This window comes from Anomaloglossus baeobatrachus, chromosome 1 (genome assembly GCF_048569485.1).
Source record: "Anomaloglossus baeobatrachus isolate aAnoBae1 chromosome 1, aAnoBae1.hap1, whole genome shotgun sequence".
NCBI classification, from domain to species: domain Eukaryota; kingdom Metazoa; phylum Chordata; class Amphibia; order Anura; family Aromobatidae; genus Anomaloglossus; species Anomaloglossus baeobatrachus.
The window spans coordinates 582,222,119-582,241,065 of record NC_134353.1 but is presented as its reverse complement, the minus strand read 5'-3'; the positions used below and the strand labels follow the sequence as shown (position 1 = coordinate 582,241,065).

The window sequence follows — 18,947 nt, the reverse complement described above, 5'->3', positions numbered from 1 at the left end:
AATGCTCTTGCTGATGGAAGAAGGTTTGCACTTAAACTCTCACGATACATGGCCCCATTCATTTTTTCATGTACACGGATCAGTCGTCATGGTCCCTTTTCAGAGAAACAGCCCCAAAGCATGATGTTGCCACTCCCATGCTTCACAGTAGGTATGGTGTTCTCAGCATTCTGTCTTCTCCAAACACGATGAGTTGTGTTTCTACCAAACAGTTCTACTTTGGTTTCATCAGACCATATGACATTCTCCCAATACTCTTCTGGATAATCCAAATGCTCTCTCACAAACTTCAGACGGGCCCGGACATGTACTGCAGGATCTGAGTCCATGGCGGCGTTGTGTGTTACTGAAGGTTGCCTTTGTTACGGTGCTCCCAGCTCTATGCAGGTCATTCACTAGGTTCCCCCGTGTGTTTCTGGGATTTTTGCTCACCGTTCTTGTGATCATCTTGACCCCACGGGGTGAGATATTGCGTGGAGCCCCAGATCGAGGGACATTATCAATGGTTTGTATGTCTTTTCATTTTCTTATTATTGCTCCCACAATTGATTTCATCACACCAAGCTGCTTGCCTATTGCAAATTCAGTCTTCCCAGCCTGATGCAGGGCTACAATTTTGTTTCTGGTGTCCTTCGACAGCTCTTTGGTTTTCACCATAGTGGAGTTTGGAGTGTGACTGTTTGAGGTTGTGGACAGGTGCCTGTTATACTGATAACAAGTTCAAACATATGCCATTACTACAGGTAATGAGTGGAGGACAGAGGAGCCCCTTAAAGTAGTTACCTTGGATATTTGGTTACCATGGATATGGAAGCACCATGGATATTTGGCGGCTGTAACTCTGGTACTGGCACCCCTGCACTGTCCTGCCCTCCTCCCCCGGCAGGGATGGTGGCACACACGCCTACTGCTGAGAGATACTAGATATTTAAGGCATTCTTCCCCTATGGGAAGTGCCTGGGCAATGTGGTCTAATCTTAGAGATGCAGTGTTAGTTGTCAGGTCCCTTACATGTGTGCTGCTGCTTCTCCTGTATTTATTACACTTAAAATGTATTCTAGTACCTGCCGTACCACTGCTGCACCAATCCAAACCATCCATGCCTGTTGTAACAGTCATATCTGCCATACCTGCTGCACCAGCTGTCCTGTCCATATCTGCTGTACCAGGGCGTACCTTCTGCACCTGTCAGTACCTGCCATCCCGGCTACACCTGCTGTATCCGGCGATCCCTACTGTCCAGTCTGCATCAGCCTTCTGGCTGTACTTGTCCACATCAGACTGTCTGTGTCCATAGCTTGACTCCTTTGGCCAGCTATCGCAGTATTATGTCTCCTTGAGTAGTACCTGATGGCTACTGGCAGCCCAGACTATCCTCACCATCAGATCCTTGGGTCAAAACTAGGTGCGCCGCTGCTGCAGCCCAGTGGATCCACTCCCGCTCAAACTTGCAATAATTACAGCGGTGATAATTAGAGTAATTTGTTATGGGGTTGATGTCAGCTGTGAATTGACAACTGGCATCAAGCCCAGGGGTTAGTAATGGAGAGGCATGTATCAGATAGCCCCATTACTAATTCGGCAAGTAAATCCAATGGAGTCTAATAATGGGAACGTTAAAGAGATAAAAACAGAAAGGTTAAATAAATAAATAAATAAATAAAAACAAGACATAGTCACTTTATTAACTCCCAAAAAAACCCACAGTTTTTCTTTTAAATAGCTTTATGGATATGTCTATTAGTAATGGCTAGGGAGCTGTAAAATGGGGGTGTTAGAGTAAGGAAGGAGTTAAAAGTCCTCAAACCTGCCAAAACCTGTTTATAGGTGGTGAGAGTCAACTCTTTGGACAAAGAACTGCTTGAGGGGGGGTTGACTAAGCTGGCTGGATGCTGGGAGTGTTTTTACTTATTATGCAGTTATGTAGTCTACTATTTGCTATCATGTACAAAATGCCTACATTTATGCATAATATGACTATATTTCTGAGGACTATAAAAAGATGATGTTCATTAAAATAATTTGGAGAGCTTCAGAAATCACATGCCTGGGTATTTAATACTCATGGGTGCTGTACAATGAATCCCAGAAACTTTTAATTAAGTGATATATTTCAAGTGTTTATTTCTGTTAATGTTGATGATTAGGACTTACATGATGCGCTGATAAACGATCGCAAAAGCATCGTAAATCGGGGATCTGTGTAGCGTCAGACATTTTCATAATGTCGCACCAATAGGAGATACGATGTTGTTCCTCGTTCCTGTGGCAAAACACATCGCTGTGTGTGAAGCCACATGAGCGAGAACATCTCCTTACCTACCTCCACCGCCAATGCGGAAAGAAGGAGGTGGGCGGGATGTTTACGTCCCGCTCATCTCCGCCCCTCCGCTTCTATTGGCCGCCTACCGTTTGACGTCGCTGTGACTCCGCTGTGACTTAGGAAGAAGGCGGGTCGCCGGCCAGAGCGACGTCGCAGGGCACGTAAGTGCGTGTGAAGCTGCCGTAGCGATAATGTTCGCTACGGCAGCTATTACAAGATATCGCATGTGCGACGGGGGCGGGTACTATCGCGTTCGGCATCGCTAGCAACGGCTAGCGATGTCACAGCCTGCAAAGTACCCCTTAGTCTGGTTCAGTAGGCTACACAATCATGGGGAAGACTGATGACTAGAAAAATGTATAGAAGGCAGTCATTGACACACTCCATAAGGAGGGTAAGCCACAAAAGTTCTTTGCTAAAGAAGCTGGCTGTTCACAGAGTACTGTATACAAACATATTAATGGAAAGTTGAGTGGAAGCAAAAAGTGTGGTAGGAAAAGGTGCAAAAGCAACCGAGATAGCCGCAGCCTTGATAGGATTGTTAAGAAAAGGCCATTCAAAAATTTGGGGAAGATTCACAAGGAGTGGAATCTAATGGATGCGATAATCCTGGGCGGCTGCCGGCTGCTATTTTTAGCCTGGGGGGACCCAATAAGCATGTGTCTAACCAGCCTGAGAATACCAGCCCCCAGCTGTCAGGTTTTATCATGGCTGTGTATCAAAATTTAGGGGAACACACTCTGGGTTTTTTAATTAATTATTTAAATAATTAAAAAAAGAAATTTAAAAAGTTGCATGTGGTCCCTCTTATTTTGATACACAGACAATATAAGCGCATATTTATCTGTGCTGGGTATCCCTATTTATCTGTGCTGGGGGACCCTGCGCCAATTTTTTTAATTTATTTATTTTTACAATAATAGAAAGAGACACACAGTGTCTGTGATTGAAAGCAGTCAGACATGCTGTCACACAGGGTAGGAGCGCGTCTGACTGCAACCAATTATAGACGCGAGGACTACAGGTGGGCTGGGGAAGCAGTGCATATGTATTAGATTAATGAGTGGCCCCGGAGGTATAGCCGCGTGGGGACTCTGTAAGTATAACAAGCCTGCTCCAATCCCACGATCCCTTCTACCATATTTTTAAGCTCCTGATTTGGGTCCATAGACTTATCTGGGGGCCGGCATCCGACCAGATATTCGGGATCAATTCTGGGCTCAGACCAGGGGGGGTTTTATACCCGGTTATATCCGCTGATACCTGGTATGCAAATTTATCAATCACTAGTCATTGACATCAGACACCTCCCTGAGGCAGACATAGAAAAGATGCATTCAATTTTTCAAGTCCATTCTTGGATACCATACAGGTGCACAAAAGGCACAACTTTTACATCAGTTGTATCTGGCTAATGAGGAATAAAACTGGACACAAATGATGTACTATGAAAAATATAGTGTCTCTAAGGCAGACTACAATATCAATAAAGGAGATTTATGCACTTGGAAACTTAAAAAGACTCAATATCTGCCAAGGTTTAAAGGTAGAAATCGAGTCCAAAACTATCGAAAACAACTTTGATTTGTCCCCATATAAGCAATTTGATCAATAGTTGTACACAGTTCATAAAAGTTGAAAGATTTTTCAATATACAGGTATGTTAATCATTTACAATGAGAGGAATCAGTATGCCAGTATAAAAATGCGAAAAGCTAGAGGAGAAATTGGCATATCCCTGTTGTGTTCTCTCTGCATAGACCATGTGGTTTGTTCAACAGTTCCTATTAGTGTTTGTATTCTTTCTCATTTTTTTTAAGTACTTAAAATTGAGATGGAAGGCAAGAAGTCTTCCTCCTGGACCTTCTCCATTTCCATTAATTGGGAATCTTTGGACCATGCGCTTTAATTTGCATCCAGAAACATTCAATAAGGTACAGTATTGTCATTATTTTATATTTTTATCCAAAGTAATTCAACTTTATTATATATAACAAGTAAAAAGTTAAAGGGGACCTCTCAGACATTTTATGCAACTCCTACCATGGGCAGGATGAAACAGACACAGGCTTTTACTTTTCACTAAGAATTTCTGCAGCATTTCAAAGAAAACAAAGGGTTGTCCAGCCACAAGATATTGATGTGCTATCCCTAGGATAGGTCATCTTTAGCTGATCAGTTTAGGTACAATGCTCTGCCCCCTGACAGCCAGAAGCTTGGGCGGCAGCTGGATGTAAACATGCGCTGCTCCAGACTATAGTAGAGAACACAGGCTGTTCTGCAGTACCTGGCGACTGCTGCTACACATTGGCACCGACCCAACAATCAGCTGCTATTAGCTCTGGCAGGAGGTATCAGAGTTTATAACAACTTGCCAGTGATTTTTCCCATCCGTTATTGAAAAATAAAGCATGTGGTTTTTTTTAATCCATTTTAAGGAGAGAATACGCTCATTAACGTCTGTATACAATGCTTACAATATAGATGCATCAGTGCTCCTCAGTATATGCATTCATTGCTAAAATTTGTAAATGTTTTATAATTATGATGATCATTAAATGAAAAACAATCAATGCAAACACGTATCAAATATTTTTGAAATATTGATGCATCCAGTTAAATCATACATCCGCATTGCTATATCTGTATATGTTCATGTAAAAGTGGTCTAAAAAATTAGCTGCTCCATCTGATTTCTCCTGGCCCAGCATGGCTTCATTGATAGGTCTCTCTCCAGTTAGTGAACATTTAGGGGGCTACCTGTCAATCAAGCTGTGCTATGCAGACAGGAGCCAGACAGAAATGGTTATCTGCTTCCCTTTAAACTATAACTACATTTCTGCATAAGGGGCACGTTAGATCCCTTTATATTGAACCAATGGTTGAATATTATTCTTAAGCCTTCTCAAAATCCAAACTATCCCCTATCCCAGTGGTCAGAACCCTAGTGATCCCCGGAGCAAGGCTACAGAACACCGAGAATGGGAAACCCTGTCTCAAATGGAGCAGTGATGCTCATGCTCAGCCTCCACTCCATTCATTTTTATGGGGGAGCAGGAGAAAGTTTATGGCTATCCAATTGACAATGAATGGAGCAAAGGCTGAGCATGCGCATCTCTGCTCCATTCAAGACATGGCTTTGAAGAGCCCTATTCTCAATATTGTTGTGATTGACCCCCTAGAGATTAGCCAACAACAGTCCCAGGAGGTTGGACTCTTTCCTATCCTAAAATCTAAAATTTTTGTTACAGTTGACTAAACATTATGGGAACATGTACACTGTTTGGCTTGGTGAGACTCCTCTTATAGTACTACATGGATACAAGGCGGTGAAGAATGCACTTGTCTCTCACTCAGAAGAGATGTCAGGACGCCCAGTCACCAACCTTATGGCTGATGTTTCACATGGAAAAGGTAGGTTTCCTTCTCACTTGTCAAGTGCTAAGTGAGATAGTATACTAGTCAAAGGTACAAAACACTAACTTACACTTAGCCCCAACTTCTAAGGTAAAACATAACTATGCTCAAAATAGTGAAAAGTAACATTTTAATGTAAAAGTTTTTTTATAGGAGACTATATTACTAAAATGGAACATTTAACCCCTTAATACCACTTGATGAGTATAGCTTATCATGAGCAAGAGTCATTTCCTGCATCATGACATACCATACCAATCATGTACTTTAACTGTCACTGTGTGAAAACACACAGTGACAGCTCTGTGCAGGCAGCAGTCACTGACAGCTGACCGTCACTGCTAGAGTTGCAAGGCCAAGTACAGTGATCCCCATTTTCTGATTGCTATGTTTGTTGAGTCAAACTAAATGACCGATTACAGCATGGGATTGGCAAAAGGTGCTGAAATATTAGCACTTCCTGCATGATCACCGCCAGAGCTCGGCATAGCTGACAGCCAAGCTTTGGCGGTTAAAGACAAGGTCACTGCCAGCAGTGCCACAGCTGATTAACACTTCAGATGCCACAATCGATCGCAATTGTGGCATTTAGAAGGTTGGGAGAAGGAGGGGGCTCCCTCTATCACCCGCATCGCCCCCCCGTGATGACATCACAGGGAGCCGATGGTTGTCATTGCACCTGGAGGTCAAACAATGACCTTCTGGTGTGCCAGGTATGGTGGTACAACATAGGCAGGAAATAACAGGTGATCTACAGTGCCTACAAGTAGTATTCAACCCCCTGCAGATTTAGCAGGTTTGATAAGATGCAAATAAGTTAGGGCCTGCAAACTTCAAACAGGAGCAGGATTTATTAACAGATGCATAAATCTTACAAACCAACAAGTTATGTTGCTCAGTTAAATTTTAATAAATTTTCAACATAAAAGTGTGGGTCAATTATTATTCAACCCCTAGGTTTAATATTTTGTGGAATAACCCTTGTTTGCAATTACAGCTAATAATCGTCTTTTATAAGACCTGATCAGGCCGGCACAGGTCTCTGGAGTTATCTTGGCCCACTCCTCCATGCAGATCTTCTCCAAGTTATCTAGGTTCTTTGGGTGTCTCATGTGGACTTTAATCTTGAGCTCCTTCCACAAGTTTTCAATTGGGTTAATGTCAGGAGACTGACTAGGCCACTGCAACACCTTGATTTTTTCCCTCTTGAACCAGGCCTTGGTTTTCTTGGCTGTGTGCTTTGGGTCGTTGTCTTGTTGGAAGATGAAATGATGACCCATCTTAAGATCCTTGATGGAGGAGCGGAGGTTCTTGGCCACAATCTCCAGGTAGGCCGTGCTATCCATCTTCCCATGGATGCGGACCAGATGGCCAGGCCCCTTGGCTGAGAAACAGCCCCACAGCATGATGCTGCCACCACCATGCTTGACTGTAGGGATGGTATTCTTGGGGTCGTATGCAGTGCCATCCAGTCTCCAAACGTCACGTGTGTGGTTGGCACCAAAGATCTCGATCTTGGTCTCATCAGACCAGAGAACCTTGAACCAGTCTGTCTCAGAGTCCTCCAAGTGATCATGAGCAAACTGTAGACGAGCCTTTACATGACGCTTTGAAAGTAAAGGTATCTTACGGGCTCGTCTGGAACAGAGACCATTGCGGTGGAGTACGTTACTTATGGTATTGACTGAAACCAATGTCCCCACTGCCATGAGATCTTCCCGGAGCTCCTTCCTTGTTGTCCTTGGGTTAGCCTTGACTCTTCGGACAAGCCTGGCCTCGGCACGGGTGGAAACTTTCAAAGACTGTCCAGGCCGTGGAAGGCTAACAGTAGTTCCATAAGCCTTCCACTTCCGGATGATGCTCCCAACAGTGCAGACAGGTAGGCCCAACTCCTTGGAAAGGGTTTTGTACCCCTTGCCAGCCTTGTGACCCTCCACGATCTTGTCTCTGATGGCCTTGGAATGCTCCTTTGTCTTTCCCATGTTGACCAAGTATGAGTGCTGTTCACAAGTTTGGGGAGGGTCTTAATTAGTCAGAAAAGGCTGGAAAAAGAGATAATTAATCCAAACATGTGAAGCTCATTGTTCTTTGTGCCTGAAATACTTCTCAATACTTTAGGGGAACCAAACAGAATTCTGGTGGATTGAGGGGTTGAATAATAAATTACACTCTGAATAAACTTTTCACAATTTAAAAAAAAAAAAAAAAGAAATAACATTCTTTTTTGCTGAAGTGCATTTCACACTTCCAGGCTGATCTACAGTCCAAATGTCACAATGCCAAGTTAATTCCGAATGTGTAAACCTGCTAAATCTGCAGGGGGTAGAATACTACTTGTAGGCACTGTATATATCTATTACAATGCATTAGAAAAATATTAAAGTAAGTATATAAAGTTAAACTCCCATAGAGGGACAAAGTAAGCAAGTTAAAAAAGTAAACAAAAAAAAGCAAAATTTATTTAAAAATAAAAACCTACAAAATAAAGAACAAAATATATTACACCAATAAATATGAATATTTATGAAAAAACAAAAGTAAACTAATAAAGTACACGTTTGGTATTGCTGCGTCCAGAACCCACAGATCTATAAAACTGTCACACTATTGAACTACATAGTGAACACAGTAAAATAAGATAAAAACTATGCTTTTTTCATTGTACCGTCAAAAAAGAATGGATTAAAACGCATTTTAAAAAAACGAATGTACATAAAAATGGAACCTCTGAAACATCATTTTCTCCTGCAAAAAACAAACCACCATACAGCATCAGTGCAAAGAAAAAACTATAGCTCTCAGAATTCAGCATTGCAAAACAATATTTTCCTATAAAATTGTTTTTATTGTGTAGAAACGGAAATACATTAAGAAACTGATATAAATGTGGCATCTCTGTATTCATACTGACCCAAAGCATAAAGGCTTTTTCTTCTCATTTTTACCACATGGTCAACTGCATACATAGAGAAGGAAGCAATTTCTGAATTGATGTTTTTTCTTCATTCTGCTTCTCAAACCCTTGTTAAAATGTACGTTTTATTGATAATCATTAAAATCCCAAATTTACCACAAAACAGAAAAACACAAAATATAAATAGATATATAAATACTGGATCAGGTAAACCTTGTAATCACTCAAGTTAGAGCAACAAGGGCAAACGAATGGGGGGCTGCCATTAAGGGAAGTGCATTATCCAGTTTTCTTCCTATATTTATCCTGTTTTCTGGTATTTTTATTTGGGATAGATGCTATTGGCATATGTACTTAGTGGAGTGGTAGTAAATTTTCTGCAAAATCTTTATATATCCCAATGATTCAGATATATTATATACTAGCTATAGTACCCAGGCGTTGCCCAGGATAGTAACTGTCTCTCTCCCAGTCTCTGTCTGTGTGTCGCTGTCTGTCTGTCTCTCTGTCTGTCTCTTTCCTTATCGGTCTGTGTCTATGTCTCTGTCTGTCTATTTCTATCAGTATTTGTATCAGTCTATCTGTCTCCATCTCTGTGTCTGTCTGTCTCTATATCTCTGTGTCTGTCTCTATGTGTGTGTCTGTCTGTCTCTTTCCCCATTTGTCTCTTTCCCGTCTGTCTTTGTCTGTATCTTTCCAGGTCTGTCTCTTTCCAAGTCTGTCTCTTTCCCCGGCTGTCTCTTTCCCCGGCTGTCTCTTTCCCCGGCTGTCTCTTTCCCCGGCTATCTCTTTCCCTGGCTGTCTCTTTCCAGGTCCGTCTCTTTGCCCGGCTGTCTCTTTCCAGGGCTGTCTCTTTCAAGGGCTGTCTCTTTCTAGGGCTGTCTCTTTCCAGGACTGTCTCTTTCCAGGGCTGTCGCTTTGCCTGTCTTTCTCTTTGCCCGTCTGTCTCTTTGCCCGTCTGTCTATTTCCACGGCTGTCTCTTTTCAGGGCTGTCTCTTTCCAGGTCTGTCTCTTTCCAGGTCCGTCTCTTTGCCCGTCTGTCTCTTTCCAGGGCTGTCTCTTTCCAGGGCTGTCTCTTTCAAGGTCCGTCTCTTTGCCCGGCTGTCTCTTTCCAGGGCTGTCTCTTTCCAGGGCTGTCTCTTTCCAGGTCCATCTCTTTGCCCATCTGTCTCTTTCCAGGGCTGTCTCTTTGCCCATCTGTCTCTTTCCAGGTCTGTCTCTTTCCAGGTCTGTCTCTTTCCAGGTCTGTCTCTTTGCCCGTCTGTCTCTTTCCAGGTCTGTCATTTTGCCCGTCTGTCTCTTTCCAGGGCTGTCTCTTTCCAGGTCCGTCTCTTTGCCCGTCTGTCTCTTTGCCCGTCTGTCTCTTTCCAAGGCTGTCTCTGTCCAGGGCTGTCTCTTTGCCCGTCTGTCTCTTTTCAGGTCTGTCTCTTTACAGGTCCGTCTCTTTGCCCATCTGTCTCTTTCCAGGGCTGTCTCTTTCCAGGGCTGTCTCTTTCCAGGGCTGTCTCTTTCCAGGTCCGTCTCTTTGCCCATCTGTCTCTTTCCAGGGCTGTCTCTTTGCCCGTCTGTCTCTTTCCAGGTCTGTCTCTTTCCAGGTCTGTCTCTTTGCCCGTCTGTCTCTTTCCAGGTCTGTCTCTTTGCCCGTCTGTCTCTTTCCAGGGCTGTCTCTTTCCAGGGCTGTCTCGTTGCCCGTCTGTCTCTTTGCCCGTCTGTCTCTTTCCAAGGCTGTCTCTTTCCAGGGCTGTCTCTTTGCCCTTCTGTCTCTTTCCAGGTCTGTCTCTTTGCCCGTCTGTCTCTTTGCCCATCTGTCTCTTTGCCCGTCTGTCTTTTTACCCGTCTGTCTCTTTGCCCGTCTGTCTCTTTCCAGGGCTGTCTCTTTCCAGGGCTGTCTCTTTCCAGGGCTGTCTGTTTGCCCGGCTGTCTCTTTGCCCGGCTGTCTCTTTCCAGGGCTGTCTCTTTCCAGGGATGTCTCTTTCCAGGTCTGTCTCTTTGCCCGTCTGTCTCTTTCCAGGTCTGTCTCTTTCCAGGTCTGTCTCTTTGCCCGTCTGTCTCTTTTCAGGTCTGTCTCTTTACAGGTCCGTCTCTTTGCCCATCTGTCTCTTTCCAGGGCTGTCTCTTTCCAGGGCTGTCTCTTTCCAGGGCTGTCTCCTTGCCCGGCTGTCTCTTTGCCCATCTGTCTCTTTGCCCGTCTGTCTCTTTCCAGGTCTGTCTCTTTGCCCGTCTGTCTCTTTCCAGGGCTGTCTCTTTCCAGGGCTGTCTCTTTCCAGGTCTGTCTCTTTGCCCATCTGTCTCTTTTCAGGTCAGTCTCTTTACAGGTCCATCTCTTTGCCCGTCTGTCTCTTTCCAGGGCTGTCTCTTTCCAGGGCTGTCTCTTTCCAGGCCTGTCTCTTTGCCCGTCTGTCTCTTTCCAGGGCTGTCTCTTTCCAGGTCAGTCTCTTTTCCCGTCTGTCTCTTTGCCCCTCTGTCTCTTTCCAGGGCTGTCTCTTTCCAGGGTTGTCTCTTTGCCCTTCTGTCTCTTTCCAGGTCTGTCTCTTTGCCCGTCTGTCTCTTTGCCCATCTGTTTCTTTGCCCATCTGTCTCTTTACCCGTCTGTTTCTTTCCTGGTCTGTCTCTTTGCCCGTCTGTCTCTTTTCAGGGCTGTCTCTTTCCAGGTCTGTCTCTTTGCCCGTCTGTCTCTTTCCAGGTCTGTCTCTTTCCAGGTCTGTCTCTTTGCCAGACTGTCTCTTTGCTCGTCTGTCTCTTTCCCCATCTGTCTCTTTCCAGGTCTGTCTCTTTGCCCGTCTGTCTCTTTCCAGGGCTGTCTCTTTCCAGGTCCGTCTCTTTGCCCGCCTGTCTCTTTGCCCGTCTGTCTCTTTCCAAGGCTGTCTCTTTCCAGGGCTGTCTCTTTGCCCGTCTGTCTCTTTCCAGGGCTGTCTCTTTCCAGGGCTGTCTCTTTCCAGGTCTGTCTCTTTGCCCGTCTGTCTCTTTTCAGGTCTGTCTCTTTACAGGTCCGTCTCTTTGCCCATCTGTCTCTTTCCAGGGCTGTCTCTTTCCAGGGCTGTCTCTTTCCAGGTCCGTCTCTTTGCCCATCTGTCTCTTTCCAGGGCTGTCTCTTTGCCCGTCTGTCTCTTTCCAGGTCTGTCTCTTTCCAGGTCTGTCTCTTTGCCCGTCTGTCTCTTTCCAGGTCTGTCTCTTTGCCCGTCTGTCTCTTTCCAGGGCTGTCTCTTTCCAGGTCCATCTCTTTGCCCGTCTGTCTCTTTGCCCGTCTGTCTCTTTCCAAAGCTGTCTCTTTCCAGGGCTGTCTCTTTGCCCTTCTGTCTCTTTCCAGGTCTGTCTCTTTGCCCGTCTGTCTCTTTGCCCATCTGTCTCTTTGCCCGTCTGTCTTTTTACCCGTCTGTCTCTTTGCCCGTCTGTCTCTTTCCAGGGCTGTCTCTTTCCAGGGCTGTCTCTTTCCAGGGCTGTCTGTTTGCCCGGCTGTCTCTTTGCCCGGCTGTCTCTTTGCCCATCTGTCTCTTTGCCCGTCTGTCTCTTTCCAGGACTGTCTCTTTCCAGGGATGTCTCTTTCCAGGTCTGTCTCTTTGCCCGTCTGTCTCTTTCCAGGTCTGTCTCTTTGCCAGTCTGTCTCTTTGCTCGTCTGTCTCTTTTCCCGTCTGTCTCTTTCCAGGTCTGTCTCTTTGCCCGTCTGTCTCTTTCCAGGGCTGTCTCTTTCCAGGTCCGTCTCTTTGCCCGTCTGTCTCTTTGCCCGTCTGTCTCTTTCCAAGGCTGTCTCTTTCCAGGGCTGTCTCTTTGCCCATCTGTCTCTTTCCAGGGCTGTCTCTTTCCAGGGCTGTCTCTTTCCAGGTCTGTCTCTTTGCCCGTCTGTCTCTTTTCAGGTCTGTCTCTTTACAGGTCCGTCTCTTTGCCCATCTGTCTCTTTCCAGGGCTGTCTCTTTCCAGGGCTGTCTCTTTCCAGGTCCGTCTCTTTGCCCATCTGTCTCTTTCCAGGGCTGTCTCTTTGCCCGTCTGTCTCTTTCCAGGTCTGTCTCTTTGCCCGTCTGTCTCTTTCCAGGTCTGTCTCTTTGCCCGTCTGTCTCTTTCCAGGGCTGTCTCTTTCCAGGTCCATCTCTTTGCCCGTCTGTCTCTTTCCAGGGCTGTCTCTTTCCAAGGCTCTCTCTTTCCAGGGCTGTCTCTTTGCCCTTCTGTCTCTTTCCAGGTCTGTCTCTTTGCCCGTCTGTCTCTTTGCCCATCTGTCTCTTTGCCCGTCTGTCTTTTTACCCGTCTGTCTCTTTGCCCGTCTGTCTCTTTCCAGGGCTGTCTCTTTCCAGGGCTGTCTCTTTCCAGGGCTGTCTGTTTGCCCGGCTGTCTCTTTGCCCGGCTGTCTCTTTGCCCATCTGTCTCTTTGCCCGTCTGTCTCTTTCCAGGGCTGTCTCTTTCCAGGGATGTCTCTTTCCAGGTCTGTCTCTTTGCCCGTCTGTCTCTTTTCAGGTCTGTCTCTTTACAGGTCCGTCTCTTTGCCCATCTGTCTCTTTCCAGGGCTGTCTCTTTCCAGGGCTGTCTCTTTCCAGGGCTGTCTCCTTGCCCGGCTGTCTCTTTGCCCATCTGTCTCTTTGCCTGTCTGTCTCTTTGCCCGTCTGTCTCTTTACCCGTCTGTCTCTTTCCAGGTATGTCTCTTTGCCCGTCTGTCTCTTTCCAGGGCTGTCTCTTTCCAGGGCTGTCTCTTTCCAGGTCTGTCTCTTTGCCTGTCAGTCTCTTTCCAGGGCTGTCTCTTTCCAAGTCCATCTCTTTGCCCGTCTGTCTCTTTGCCCGTCTGTCTCTTTCCAAGGCTGTCTCTTTCCAGGGCTGTCTCTTTGCCCTTCTGTCTCTTTCCAGGTCTGTCTCTTTGCCCGTCTGTCTCTTTGCCCATCTGTCTCTTTGCCCGTCTGTCTTTTTACCCGTCTGTCTCTTTGCCCGTCTGTCTATTTCCAGGGCTGTCTCTTTCCAGGGCTGTCTCTTTCCAGGGCTGTCTGTTTGCCCGGCTGTCTCTTTGCCCGGCTGTCTCTTTGCCCATCTGTCTCTTTGCCCGTCTGTCTCTTTCCAGGGCTGTCTCTTTCCAGGGATGTCTCTTTCCAGGTCTATCTCTTTGCCCGTCTGTCTCTTTCCAGGTCTGTCTCTTTCCAGGTCTGTCTCTTTGCCAGTCTGTCTATTTGCTCGTCTGTCTCTTTGCCCGTCTGTCTCTTTCCAGGTCTGTCTCTTTGCCCGTCTGTCTCTTTGCCCATCTGTCTCTTTGCCCGTCTGTCTTTTTACCCGTCTGTCTCTTTGCCCGTCTGTCTCTTTCCAGGGCTGTCTCTTTCCAGGGCTGTCTGTTTGCCCGGCTGTCTCTTTGCCCGGCTGTCTCTTTGCCCACCTGTCTCTTTGCCCGTCTGTCTCTTTCCAGGGCTGTCTCTTTCCAGGGATGTCTCTTTCCAGGTCTGTCTCTTTGCCCGTCTGTCTCTTTTCAGGTCTGTCTCTTTACAGGTCCGTCTCTTTGCCCATCTGTCTCTTTACAGGGCTGTCTCTTTCCAGGGCTGTCTCTTTCCAGGGCTGTCTCCTTGCCCGGCTGTCTCTTTGCCCATCTGTCTCTTTGCCTGTCTGTCTCTTTGCCCGTCTGTCTCTTTACCCGTCTGTCTCTTTCCAGGTATGTCTCTTTGCCCGTCTGTCTCCTTCCAGGGCTGTCTCTTTCCAGGGCTGTCTCTTTCCAGGACTGTCTCTTTGCCTGTCTGTCTCTTTCCAGGGCTGTCTCTTTCCAGGTCCATCTCTTTGCCCGTATGTCTCTTTGCCCGTCTGTCTCTTTCCAAGGCTGTCTCTTTCCAGGGCTGTCTCTTTGCCCTTCTGTCTCTTTCCAGGTCTGTCTCTTTGCCCTTCTGTCTCTTTGCCCATCTGTCTCTTTGCCCGTCTGTCTTTTTACCCGTCTGTCTCTTTGCCCGTCTGTCTCTTTCCAGGGCTGTCTCTTTCCAGGGCTGTCTCTTTCCAGGGCTGTCTGTTTGCCCGGCTGTCTCTTTGCCCGGCTGTCTCTTTGCCCATCTGTCTCTTTGCCCGTCTGTCTCTTTCCAGGGCTGTCTCTTTCCAGGGATGTCTCTTTCCAGGTCTGTCTCTTTGCCCATCTGTCTCTTTCCAGGTCTGTCTCTTTCCAGGTCTGTCTCTTTGCCAGTCTGTCTCTTTGCTCGTCTGTCTCTTTGCCCGTCTGTCTCTTTCCAGGTCTGTCTCTTTGCCCGTCTGTCTTTTTCCAGGGCTGTCTCTTTCCAGGTCCGTCTCTTTGCCCGTCTGTCTCTTTGCCCGTCTGTCTCTTTCCAGGGCTGTCTCTTTGCCCATCTGTCTCTTTCCAGGGCTGTCTCTTTCCAGGGCTGTCTCTTTCCAGGTCTGTCTCTTTGCCCGTCTGTCTCTTTTCAGGTCTGTCTCTTTACAGGTCCGTCTCTTTGCCCATCTGTCTCTTTCCAGGGCTGTCTCTTTCCAGGGCTGTCTCTTTCCAGGGCTGTCTCTTTCCAGGTCCGTCTCTTTGCCCATCTGTCTCTTTCCAGGGCTGTCTCTTTGCCCGTCTGTCTCTTTCCAGGTCTGTCTCTTTCCAGGTCTGTCTCTTTGCCCGTCTGTCTCTTTCCAGGTCTGTCTCTTTCCAAGGCTCTCTCTTTCCAGGGCTGTCTCTTTCCAGGTCCATCTCTTTGCCCGTCTGTCTCTTTCCAGGGCTGTCTCTTTCCAAGGCTCTCTCTTTCCAGGGCTGTCTCTTTGCCCTTCTGTCTCTTTCCAGGTCTGTCTCTTTGCCCGTCTGCCTCTTTGCCCATCTGTCTCTTTGCCCGTCTGTCTTTTTACCCGTCTGTCTCTTTGCCCGTCTGTCTCTTTCCAGGGCTGTCTCTTTCCAGGGCTGTCTCTTTCCAGGGCTGTCTGTTTGCCCGGCTGTCTCTTTGCCCGGCTGTCTTTTTGCCCATCTGTCTCTTTTCCCGTCTGTCTCTTTCCAGGGCTGTCTCTTTCCAGGGATGTCTCTTTCCAGGTCTGTCTCTTTACAGGTCCGTCTCTTTGCCCATCTGTCTCTTTCCAGGGCTGTCTCTTTCCAAGGCTGTCTCTTTCCAGGGCTGTCTCCTTGCCCGGCTGTCTCTTTGCCCATCTGTCTCTTTGCCTGTCTGTCTCTTTGCCCGTCTGTCTCTTTACCCGTCTGTCTCTTTCCAGGTATGTCTCTTTGCCCGTCTGTCTCTTTCCAGGGCTGTCTCTTTCCAGGGCTGTCTCTTTCCAGGTCTGTCTCTTTCCAGGTCTGTCTCTTTTCCCGTCTGTCTCTTTTCAGGTCGGTCTCTTTACAGGTCCGTCTCTTTGCCCGTCTGTCTCTTTCCAGGGCTGTCTCTTTCCAGGGCTGTCTCTTTCCCCGTCTGTCTCTTTCCAGGGCTGTCTCTTTCCAGGTCCGTTTCTTTTCCCGTCTGTCTCTTTGCCCCTCTGTCTCTTTCCAGGGCTGTCTCTTTCCAGGGCTGTCTCTTTGCCCGTCTGTCTCTTTGCCCATCTGTCTCTTTGCCCGTCTGTCTCTTTACCCGTCTGTTTCTTTCTCGGTCTGTCTCTTTGCCCGTCTGTCTTTTTTCAGGGCTGTCTCTTTTTCCAGGTCTGTCTCTTTGCCCGTCTGTCTCTTTCCAGGTCTGTCTCTTTCCAGGTCTGTCTCTTTGCCAGTCTGTCTCTTTGCTCGTCTGTCTCTTTGCCCATCTGTCGCTTTCCAAGGCTGTCTCTTTGCCCGTCTGTCTCTTTCCAGGGCTGTCTCTTTCCAGGGCTGTCTCTTTCCAGGGCTGTCTCTTTCCAGGTCTGTCTCTTTGCCCGTCTGTCTCTTTTCAGGTCTGTCTCTTTACAGGTCCATCTCTTTGCCCGTCTGTCTCTTTCCAGGGCTGTCTCTTTCCAGGGCTGTCTCTTTCCAGGTCCGTCTCTTTGCCCATCTGTCTCTTTCCAGGGCTGTCTCTTTGCCCGTCTGTCTCTTTCCAGGTCTGTCTCTTTCCAGGTCTGTCTCTTTGCCCGTCTGTCTCTTTCCAGGTCTGTCTCTTTGCCCATCTGTCTCTTTCCAGGGCTGTATCTTTTCAGGTCTGTCTCTTTGCCCGTCTGTCTCTTTCCAAGGCTGTCTCTTTCCAGGGCTGTCTCTTTGCCCTTCTGTCTCTTTCCAGGTCTGCCTTTTTGCCCGTCTGTCTTTTTGCCCATCTGTCTCTTTGCCCGTCTGTCTCTTTACCCGTCTGTCTCTTTGCCCGTTTGTCTCTTTGCCCGTCTGTCTCTTTCCAGGGCTGTCTCTTTCCAGGGCTGTCTCTTTCCAGGTCTGTCTCTTTGCCCGTCGGTCTCTTTCCAGGGCTGTCTCTTTGCCCGGCTGTCTCTTTGCCCGGCTGTCTCTTTGCCCATCTGTCTCTTTGCCCGTCTGTCTCTTTGCCCATCTGTCTCTTTTCCCGTCTGTCTCTTTACCCATCTGTCTCTTTGCCCGTTTGTCTCTTTGCCCGTCTGTCTCTTTCCAGGGCTGTCTCTTTCCAGGGCTGTCTCTTTCCAGGTCTGTCTCTTTGCCCGTCGGTCTCTTGCCAGGGCTGTCTCTTTCCAGGGCTGTCTCTTTGCCCGGCTGTCTCTTTGCCCAGCTGTCTCTTTGCCCGTCTGTCTTTTTACCCGTCTGTCTCTTTGCCCGTCTGTCTCTTTCCAGGGCTGTCTCTTTCCAGGGCTGTCTCTTTCCAGGGCTGTCTGTTTGCCCGGCTGTCTCTTTGCCCGGCTGTCTCTTTGCCCATCTGTCTCTTTGCCCGTCTGTCTCTTTCCAGGACTGTCTCTTTCCAGGGATGTCTCTTTCCAGGTCTGTCTCTTTGCCCGTCTGTCTCTTTCCAGGTCTGTCTCTTTGCCAGTCTGTCTCTTTGCTCGTCTGTCTCTTTTCCCGTCTGTCTCTTTCCAGGTCTGTCTCTTTGCCCGTCTGTCTCTTTCCAGGGCTGTCTCTTTCCAGGTCCGTCTCTTTGCCCGTCTGTCTCTTTGCCCGTCTGTCTCTTTCCAAGGCTGTCTCTTTCTAGGGCTGTCTCTTTGCCCATCTGTCTCTTTCCAGGGCTGTCTCTTTCCAGGGCTGTCTCTTTCCAGGTCTGTCTCTTTGCCCGTCTGTCTCTTTTCAGGTCTGTCTCTTTACAGGTCCGTCTCTTTGCCCATCTGTCTCTTTCCAGGGCTGTCTCTTTCCAGGGCTGTCTCTTTCCAGGTCCGTCTCTTTGCCCATCTGTCTCTTTCCAGGGCTGTCTCTTTGCCCGTCTGTCTCTTTCCAGGTCTGTCTCTTTCCAGGTCTGTCTCTTTGCCCGTCTGTCTCTTTCCAGGTCTGTCTCTTTGCCCGTCTGTCTCTTTCCAGGGCTGTCTCTTTCCAGGTCCATCTCTTTGCCCGTCTGTCTCTTTCCATGGCTGTCTCTTTCCAAGGCTCTCTCTTTCCAGGGCTGTCTCTTTGCCCTTCTGTCTCTTTCCAGGTCTGTCTCTTTGCCCGTCTGTCTCTTTGCCCATCTGTCTCTTTGCCCGTCTGCCTTTTTACCCGTCTGTCTCTTTGCCCGTCTGTCTCTTTCCAGGGCTGTCTCTTTCCAGGGCTGTCTCTTTCCAGGGCTGTCTGTTTGCCCGGCTGTCTCTTTGCCCGGCTGTCTCTTTGCCCATCTGTCTCTTTGCCCGTCTGTCTCTTTCCAGGGCTGTCTCTTTCCAGGGATGTCTCTTTCCAGGTCTGTCTCTTTGCCCGTCTGTCTCTTTTCAGGTCTGTCTCTTTACAGGTCCGTCTCTTTGCCCATCTGTCTCTTTCCAGGGCTGTCTCTTTCCAGGGCTGTCTCTTTCCAGGGCTGTCTCCTTGCCCGGCTGTCTCTTTGCCCATCTGTCTCTTTGCCTGTCTGTCTCTTTGCCCGTCTGTCTCTTTACCCGTCTGTCTCTTTCCAGGTATGTCTCTTTGCCCGTCTGTCTCTTTCCAGGGCTGTCTCTTTCCAGGGCTGTCTCTTTCCAGGTCTGTCTCTTTGCCTGTCAGTCTCTTTCCAGGGCTGTCTCTTTCCAAGTCCATCTCTTTGCCCGTCTGTCTCTTTGCCCGTCTGTCTCTTTCCAAGGCTGTCTCTTTCCAGGGCTGTCTCTTTGCCCTTCTGTCTCTTTCCAGGTCTGTCTCTTTGCCCGTCTGTCTCTTTGCCCATCTGTCTCTTTGCCCGTCTGTCTTTTTACCCGTCTGTCTCTTTGCCCGTCTGTCTCTTTCCAGGGCTGTCTCTTTCCAGGGCTGTCTCTTTCCAGGGCTGTCTGTTTGCCCGGCTGTCTCTTTGCCCGGCTGTCTCTTTGCCCATCTGTCTCTTTGCCCGTCTGTCTCTTTCCAGGGCTGTCTCTTTCCAGGGATGTCTCTTTCCAGGTCTATC

General features: G+C 47.7%; 1 protein-coding gene across 1 annotated transcript in view; it reads left to right on the top strand.

The window, feature by feature from the left end:
- The first annotated feature begins 4,086 nt into the window (after positions 1-4,086).
- Positions 4,087-18,947, top strand: part of CYP2E1 (cytochrome P450 family 2 subfamily E member 1) — a 110,043-nt gene continuing 95,182 nt past the window's right edge. Inside the window, exons 1-2 of the mRNA XM_075340003.1 lie at positions 4,087-4,257; positions 5,575-5,737. Coding sequence (XP_075196118.1) covers positions 4,087-4,257; positions 5,575-5,737 — 334 coding nt within the window. The remainder of the gene's footprint in view (positions 4,258-5,574; positions 5,738-18,947) is intronic.